Here is an 8,081-nt window from a genome sequence, read left to right as displayed (position 1 = left end):
TGAAACGAAAAAATTAAAAAATGGCGGAGATTCCCTCATTACGCGACCACTTAAGGGTTAAGTGTCTTCGGTAGGGGTCTATATTTTTGCGTGATTTTTCTTTTGTCTCAACAAATATTGAAGCACACCTGAACCCACAAACCAATGGATCTGAAGCGCCTGAACCATATCAAGCAACCTCACTTCCATATTTTATGGCGCGAGACCTTTGTGGTCTGGAACTTTATAAATTACGGTGGTGATTTTTCATGAAAACAATAGGAGTAGTCAGCCGACTTCTTTCTAATTCATCAGTTCTTTTCAAATTCTCTCAAATCATCATTAAAATCAAATGATCATATCCCAAATTATCATCGATTTTATTTACAAATGAGTGAATGTTCCTCCCTCTTACCTTTACATCAATACCTATCACAATCAATCATATTAATTAAATAATTATACAAATTCAATGACTTGATTCGACTAGATTCGTTTCCCCCCTCTCAATCCTCAATATTTTCGGTTGCACTGCAGACACTTGTGGTGAAGACAGACCCCTAAAAACTAAATAACACTGTTAATTCGTTCGATAGTCGTCAGTCTGCCTCCACTTGGTCTTTCCCTACGACTGGACAGCGACGCAGTCTAAAGACAAATGCTTCTCCATGCAGATCTTCAGGGACGAACGGGGTTCCTGCCACGTCTTCGCCATCTCCATGCTCTCGTTGATGCTGTTCTTCAGGACTCCGTGTTCCTCCGGCGTCCAAGCCTTCGGCATCTCCGGGCTCTCGAACTTGTCGGTCGAACTTTCTGATTTGGACGTCTGAGTCTCCTCCGGCGACCAGCCCTTGCCCATCTCCATTGAGTCAATTTTAGACAGCGCGGAGGAGTTCTTGGACAGGCGCGGGTCCTCCGGGGTCCAGACTTTTGCGAACATCATCCCGTTGGGGGATATGTCCGATTTTCGGGACCAGGAGAGGGAGTGAGAGATGAAGGGATTCCCACCGTAGCCTAGAACATAATTATTTTGGGGAGTGAGTGGGGATGAGGATTGTGTGACGGGGAAGGCATTCCCTCCCTTAAGCAGTAACAAAATGCCCCTAATTTTCCAAATTTTTGAACAAATTTCCTGCCGAAAGTTATCGATATTTTTACAAGTCGAAGCAGATTAATCTCCAGACGGCGATGATGAAGAGCAATGTGTTTTGGGTTCAAATAATATCAATCATTTTGAGCAGAACACTTGTTTGAAAATTTCGAGGCAATGGTGGCCTTCTGTTACCCTTTAATCAAGTCGCCTTTCGACTTGAAAACTCAAGCCGACTAGTCTCGGTACGAGCTCACGGGTTCACTGTTAGAAAAAATATATAATTTCATGGACAGTTGACTACCAATTTACAGACAGTGATACTGAACGCGATTTAGGGGAAAAAATCATGAACTTTCAGGTTGATCTGAAAATTCAGTAAAATTCCCGAATTTTAAAAAGTATGAAAACGAGAATTTCTTAATTTATTTGAATTTCCAATCTAATATCCCGTGTAGAAATTCAAGCTGGGATACGGCTGAACCTCCGTTCACGCGCTTGAACCGATCGCTAAGCCCCGGCTTGACTGTATAGCAAGCGGGGATTGAATGAAGAGATTTCTACACGAGATGAATATTCAGTGCCAAATTACATTGAATTTTCAGTGAAATCAGAAATTCTGTCCATAAACTCGACAAAATCTAAAAGATGGCTTAAAAAATTGGTTCTTTTCACAGAAATCGGATGAAGCGAATTGCGGGTAATCTGAAGAGGATAAATAATTTTAAGAGATGTTAAAAAACACGAGGTGGTGCCGCCGCCATCTTTGAACCCCCTTACGGCAGAAGGAGGGGGCATCCAAGCAAGATGGCGGCGCCCTCACCTGTTAATCACCTCGTATTCTTCAACTTTCATTTAAATTATTCATCCCCCTCAGATCGCCTTCAACTGGTTTCACTCACTTCCCAGAAAAGGAATGAATTTTTCAGGCTACCCTCCAGATTTTTTCATCCCATTTTGACTAAGAATTCACGCAGTTTTCACCGCATTTCAGGGTTCTCTTCTCTCAAGCCTTTTAATTTTCACCAAAAAAAATCTGATGGTTTTTGATATTTTCAAACAAAAAGTTGAATAGAATTTCCGAAATTTCTTGTTTTGCTGCCAGAACCCCAGAAAACGACTCTTGAATGAACCGGAAGTGTTCCATCGTCGACAAATGTTGTGTGATTCCCCCAAAATTACCATTGACACCTATTGTGCCACAACGGCCCTCGCCAACCCCCAGAATAACAAATCTTCTATTTTTCCTCAAACAATCTCATGCACAATTTTCGCCTAATTTATTCATATCATAGCGGTAGAGTCTTGGTACATAAGAAAATAGGGTATGTTCCCGCGGACTACTTCCATGAAACATTTACCCATCGACAACACGCGAAAGTCAAACAAAATGGCATGAATTTTACTCACTGTGAACTATCACTTTCTCGGAGTGCTCCCTTCCTGCGCATCTGGAGATTGTGCCACTGCCGTTATGAGTGTCACTACCTTTATCAGCCCTGACGAGTTCTGTCAGAAATGTTATGTAACCGATGGCAAGACGGAGGGTGTCGACTTTGGATAAGCGTTTTTCGTAGGGTAGAGTGGGTAAGTGTGCCCGGAGACCCTCGAATGCATCATTTATGTTCTGCATACGTCTTCTTTCCCGGAGATTCGCTGCTTGGCGCTGTTGGACTGCTTGACGTGGACGTTTTAATGTGGGCCCGTCTTCGTCCTCCAGCATGCAGTCGTGACTACGTCTGGGGGACAGTTGTTTTTCAAGAATTGGTGAAGATGTATTGCGATTACACATGCAAAATGACCGTCATTTTTCAGCTCGCGTTATATGTGGACGTCCGCATGAAAAGGGACCATTTTGTCGATATGGTGTTATGCATACTCTGATAATATTGATAACATTCCGCACATTTTGAGCCCAAAATGGTCTTCATAGGGTCAAAAATGACGTCGTTGGAGAAGATAGAAAAAACAATTTGACACTGGTGCAAATGGGAGTTTTAATCTTGCGACCCTCAACTTGACCTGCATAACCCTTAATCCGACCCTTGTGGCCCTTACTATAACCCTCGTGACCCTTATGACCCCTATGTTGACCCTCATCTCCCTTATTCTGACCCTCATGACCTTTGCAACCCTTAATTTCGGAGTCTTAATTTCGAGTAGCAAATCTTTATCACCAGAAGTCGATTTGGATTTTTATAATATAGAGAGATATGAGAGATAGAGAGATGTTTCCTAGATCCAGATAAAAACGCCAGTAGTTAAAATGAAATACTCGTTCGGACACTGGCAATTACTGACATGCCATGATTCTTTGTCGCATGTCAGTAATTTCATTAAAATAAATACACGAGTCAAGTTCATTAATTTTCAACAAACATTATCGAAATGAATAGAAAAATGTCAATAGCACTTTTACTCGATTCAAATACTTCAGTTCTCCGGGTGCACAAAAAATGACAAATCATCTGCATTCAGTCCAATAAACAAGTGGGTCAATAAATGTGTATGTCCACGTGAAAAGGGCCCACTTTGTCGCATCTAGTTTCCGAGATATTCACGTTTTTCTCTCCACATCTCCCGTTTAAACCAATGTTAAATTGTTTTTTCGATCGTCTATACTGACGTCAGTTTTCATTCTATCGGTTTGATTTTGGGCTCAAAATGTGAGAAATCTGATCAAGAAAGTGGGCCCTTTAAGTGGACGCCCACAAATAATCGAATAAATGTTCAACTTACTTTCTGGAATGTCCATCCCTCGGTCGAATTTCTCGATCACTGCTGTAAACACTCTCATCGTCACTACTATTCTCATCAAATGGATAGTGTTCACTGCAATTGGAGCTCCCGGTGCTACCGGGAGGGTGCGAGGGCCCTATCTGGGGTACAATCGGCGACAGAACGCTCGCCGTCGGTGGACCGCAGTGCGGCGGTATCACCGGATTGCCCAGGAACGAGTGGGCGTCGTAAATGTAATGCCTGTTCATCATGTCAAGCTCCAAATTGTCCATCGAGTACATCATCTCGACAATTTTCGGTGAAAATACAATACAAACTAGAAAAAACTCTCACCAATGACTAGAATTTCCGACTAGATCGTTTCCTATCTCTACATTTATCGACCTCACATGGTCGTCCTGATTATTCAATAATTGTTCGATAATTGCATATTGATTTTTTCGTTTCTATCTATTTTCAATTGATTTTAAAATGGGATAGTTGGGGATAAGCCTCAATTTCCGAATCAAATCTCCTCTCCGGGACACTTGAGCACGATTGGGGTGATCCTCACTCCTGATAGGACTTGGACACGCGTCAGGTTGATACTCTCAAAACACTGGCACGTGTCGTCACGCCTGGCACGTGCTGATGATTATTAAGTACTTGTAGCACTTGCAGAAAATTCCAGGACATTTGTCTTTCGTTCACTTCAAAACATCGCCACAAGGGGAATTTCACTAGTTTAAAAAATTATTCGTAATGATTTTCAAGACTTACTCACTCATATTCTTGGAATAATCACTGATCACTCCATCGAATAATTAAGTAAATTATGTTAAAATTAATTTTTCCAATTTAAAGCAGTAGTCGGATAAATGATTCTGATCATTTTATTTGAAATTTCAATTAAATCGATTCTATTTTATTTCTATTTTTACATTTTTTTGGTTTTATAGTTGGAATTATTGTAGAGGGTTTTACGTGTCTGAAGATTTGTACTAGTTCTTCGAATGTCGATATTAATAATTTTATTATGATGTGCGCCCGTGTCCACGCGTTATCGTTAAGCGAGTGGCACTAGTGAAGTGGGAAAAGACGGGGAAAAGCTCTAGCTGGGGGCCCTCGGGGTCGAGTCAGCCGCAGTTCCAGTGTTCGTCCAATGGGTGGATGGCAGGGGCGGTTCTCCTCTACTCCCGGAGTTCAACGGGGGTGATGTTACCGCCTATTCATCGATCTGATAAGGGATGCTTTCTCGTGAAATGCAAGGGGTGATGATAAGACGGGACTCAGTGGACGAAAAATCGCGGTTTCGGGACGAAGATTTTTTTTTTATGGGGGGATCGACCTCCTATCCTCAGGTCGAATTTTAGAGGTGCCATTCTCGTGGCTTGGCGAGGTGTTGAATCGACGGAATGTGAAGAAATGAGTGAATAGTTCGTAAGTTTGGACGGAATGCCTGCACTTCCATGGTCTTCACTGTTAGAAAAAAAAAATTGATGTTCTAATGTCACTGAAAATTTTGGGAAATTACTAATATTTGGACAGCAGGAAAACAAGAATTCTCCAATTTACTTGAATTTTTAATAGAGATTAATATTGTGTATCGAATTTCGCGGAATTTTATCCATCTCTCTGTATTATAAAAATGAAAATGGAATTCTGGTGATAAAAATTTGGTATTCGAAATTAAGACTCCGAAATTATGGGTCAGGAGGGTCGAAATAAGGGCTACAAGGGTCTGAATGAGGGTCACGAGAGTCAGATTAAGGCTCACAAGGATCTGAATAAGGGTCACAAGGCTCAGATTAAGAATAAGGGTTATGTGGGTCAGATTAAGGGTCCAAATAAGGGTCATCGAGGCTAGAAACTAAAGGTCATAAGGGTCAAAATAAGGGTCTCAATCTCTCTTCATATTGAGTTCATATGTGTGTTGTAAAATTTTTCTTCAATTATTCGCCAATGAATGGATGGCATTGAATTTTTTTTTTCAAATGTAGGTAATGTCGAGCCCAATCGATTGCCATCAATTGAAATTTAATTCATCGATTAGTTTTTTTAATTTTTGAATTTTTTCGAAAACCGGTTATCCCAGGTGAAAATTTGAGTGGACATTGCGGGAATTTGTTTGTCTGAAACAAATTTCATTGGCAGGATTATTTTATTTCTCAGTGCACAACACTGAATGTGGCAGTTAGTGACCTCCGCAGCATGTGCTTCCCCCCAACTCACAACAAAATTATATCACGAGGGCGATTGGCAATGGAAAGACCGTTTTTATGAAATGTTCATTCTACTCAACTCATAATTACAGGTTTTACTTCACCAGCCAAATGTCACCAGTGCGGTTGACCCGTGTTGCACACGTGCCCAGTCACGTGCACACAATGTTCACCATCAGCTCGCGTAATTTTATCGAGTCTGAAATCTGGGATCGGTATCAGAATTGCCGTGATTGTGTAGTGGAAAGTAATTCCGAAATCAATGCCTCATAATTTCTCGTGTTTGAGATGAGCGAGGCGTGATAAACCGCGTCCAGATGGTTCACACGTCGGATAAACAGAGTCCCATTACCTGGGACTGTTCCAGGTCTGTAATTACCGGGAACACAGCCAGAGGTTTTTCTCACTCCGAATGGAAAATGGGGGGATAAATTACTGATGCAGGCTCTTCGGTGCACGCGATGAAAATTGTGATCCCCTCGGGTGGATGAAAGCAACTGCGGGAGGAAAAAAGTGGAGGGAATAAAACCGAGATAATCGCGGAGACATTATTTTACGAATGGACTATTGCAGATGAGATCCCGCGCTCTGATACGCCCGACGTAATCCTGAATGAAAATAATGGATCGGCCTCCCTCCAGGTCCATTGTCCTTCAAAGTACGTCGATGCGGAGGAGAAAAATTATTTTTCAATTATGAAACGTTGAATGTAAATTTCAGAATTATGAGAATAAACTGTTGAACTTTTTTTAATTGTGGAAATCGGGAGATCGGCAGAGTGACATTGGAAAAATGATATCTCATTCTCAAGATATTTTTTCAGTCTTCACAATGAGCGCAGATTCATCCGAATCGCATCGTTTGCTCCGGATAAATCGGAGATGTAAGAAGTAAAAAAATCGAAGTAAAGTAATTTTGCGAATGCTATTGCGGATGAGATCCCACGCTCTGATACGCCCGACGTAATCCTGAATGAAAATAATGGATCGGCCTCCCTCCAGGTCCATTGTCCTTCAAAGTACGTCGATGCGGAGGAGAAAAATTATTTTTCAATCATGAAACGTTGAATGTAAATTTCAGAATTATGAGAATAAACTGTTGAACTTTTTTTAATTGTGGAAATCGGGAGATCGGCAGAGTGACATCGGAAAAATGATATCTCATTCTCAAGATATTTTTTCAGTCTTCACAATGAGCGCAGATTCATCCGAACGTCATCATTTGCTCAGGATAAATCGGAGATGTAAGAAGTAAAAAAAATCGAAGTAAAGTAATTTTGCGAATGCTATTGCGGATGAGATCCCGCGCTCTGATACGCCCGACGTAATCCTGAATGAAAATAATGGATCGGCCTCCCTCCAGGTCCATTGTCCTTCAAAGTACGTCGATGTGGAGGAGAAAAATTATTTTTCAATTATGAAAACAAATCGTTGAATTGAAATTCCAGAATTATGAGAACAAACTGTTGAACGTTTTTTAATTGCGGACATCGCGAGATCGGCAGAGTGAAATTGGAAAAGTGACGTCTCATTCTCAAGATATCTTTTCAATCTTCAAAATGAACTCGGATTCATCCAAATCGCATCATTTGCGCGGGGCGTATCGGGGATATAAGAAATTTTGTTTTGTGTACTCTCCCTTATTCAGCTTTCAAGTAAAATAAAAAAACTTTCTTGGTAAATAATATGATATCCCTTACATAAGAGTGATGTAGAAAAACATGGGGATGAATTTTCCACGGTACCCAGCCCCCTCCCTGTCAGCCGCGCATCCAACACCTGGTCCCAGTTCCAAGTGTCTATTAATTTCTACTCAGCGTGAGTGTGAAATCGATTTAGTTACCCTCTCGAACCGAGGGCTTTCACACACTCCCCTATAATCATCTGGACCAGAATTGTATTTACTTCTAACATCCCGAAAATTTGTATCAAATCCCGATAATTGTCTTCGGTAAATAATGAAGATCATCAGTAATCCAAATAGTGAAAAATTTCATGGAAAAATTTAGTGAATTCGCCAGAAAATTCTATTGAATTTCTATTCCGCTTATCACGTAATGTAATTATGATGTC

At 41.0% G+C, this 8,081-nt stretch overlaps 1 protein-coding gene across 1 annotated transcript; it reads right to left on the bottom strand.

The window, feature by feature from the left end:
* Positions 1-385: 385 nt before the first annotated feature.
* LOC107041055 (neurogenic differentiation factor 1) lies at positions 386-4,856 on the bottom strand. Its single transcript, XM_015261414.2, has 3 exons — positions 3,809-4,856; positions 2,480-2,808; positions 386-993 (listed from the first exon to the last, which is right to left on the bottom strand). Exons 1-3 carry the CDS (start codon positions 4,090-4,092, stop codon positions 605-607), a joined length of 1,002 nt encoding a protein of 333 aa, XP_015116900.1. The 5' UTR covers positions 4,093-4,856; the 3' UTR covers positions 386-604.
* Positions 4,857-8,081: the final 3,225 nt, after the last annotated feature.

Source organism: Diachasma alloeum, unplaced genomic scaffold, assembly GCF_001412515.2.
Source record: "Diachasma alloeum isolate Michigan unplaced genomic scaffold, Dall2.0 Dall_scaffold_00354, whole genome shotgun sequence".
In the NCBI taxonomy this organism is placed as follows: Eukaryota; Metazoa; Arthropoda; class Insecta; order Hymenoptera; family Braconidae; genus Diachasma; species Diachasma alloeum.
This window is presented reverse-complemented; position numbering and strand designations above follow the sequence as displayed.

Coding starts and splice junctions, on each gene's coding strand:
- LOC107041055 (XM_015261414.2), bottom strand. CDS start 4,092: ATGATGTACTCGATGGACAATTTGGAGCTTGACATGATGAACAGGCAT. Junction 2,809..3,808: donor AGGGATGGACATTCCAGAAA/GTAAGTTGAACA, acceptor ACTGTCCCCCAG/ACGTAGTCACGACTGCATGC. Junction 994..2,479: donor CGAGAAAGTGATAGTTCACA/GTGAGTAAAATT, acceptor ATTATGTTCTAG/GCTACGGTGGGAATCCCTTC.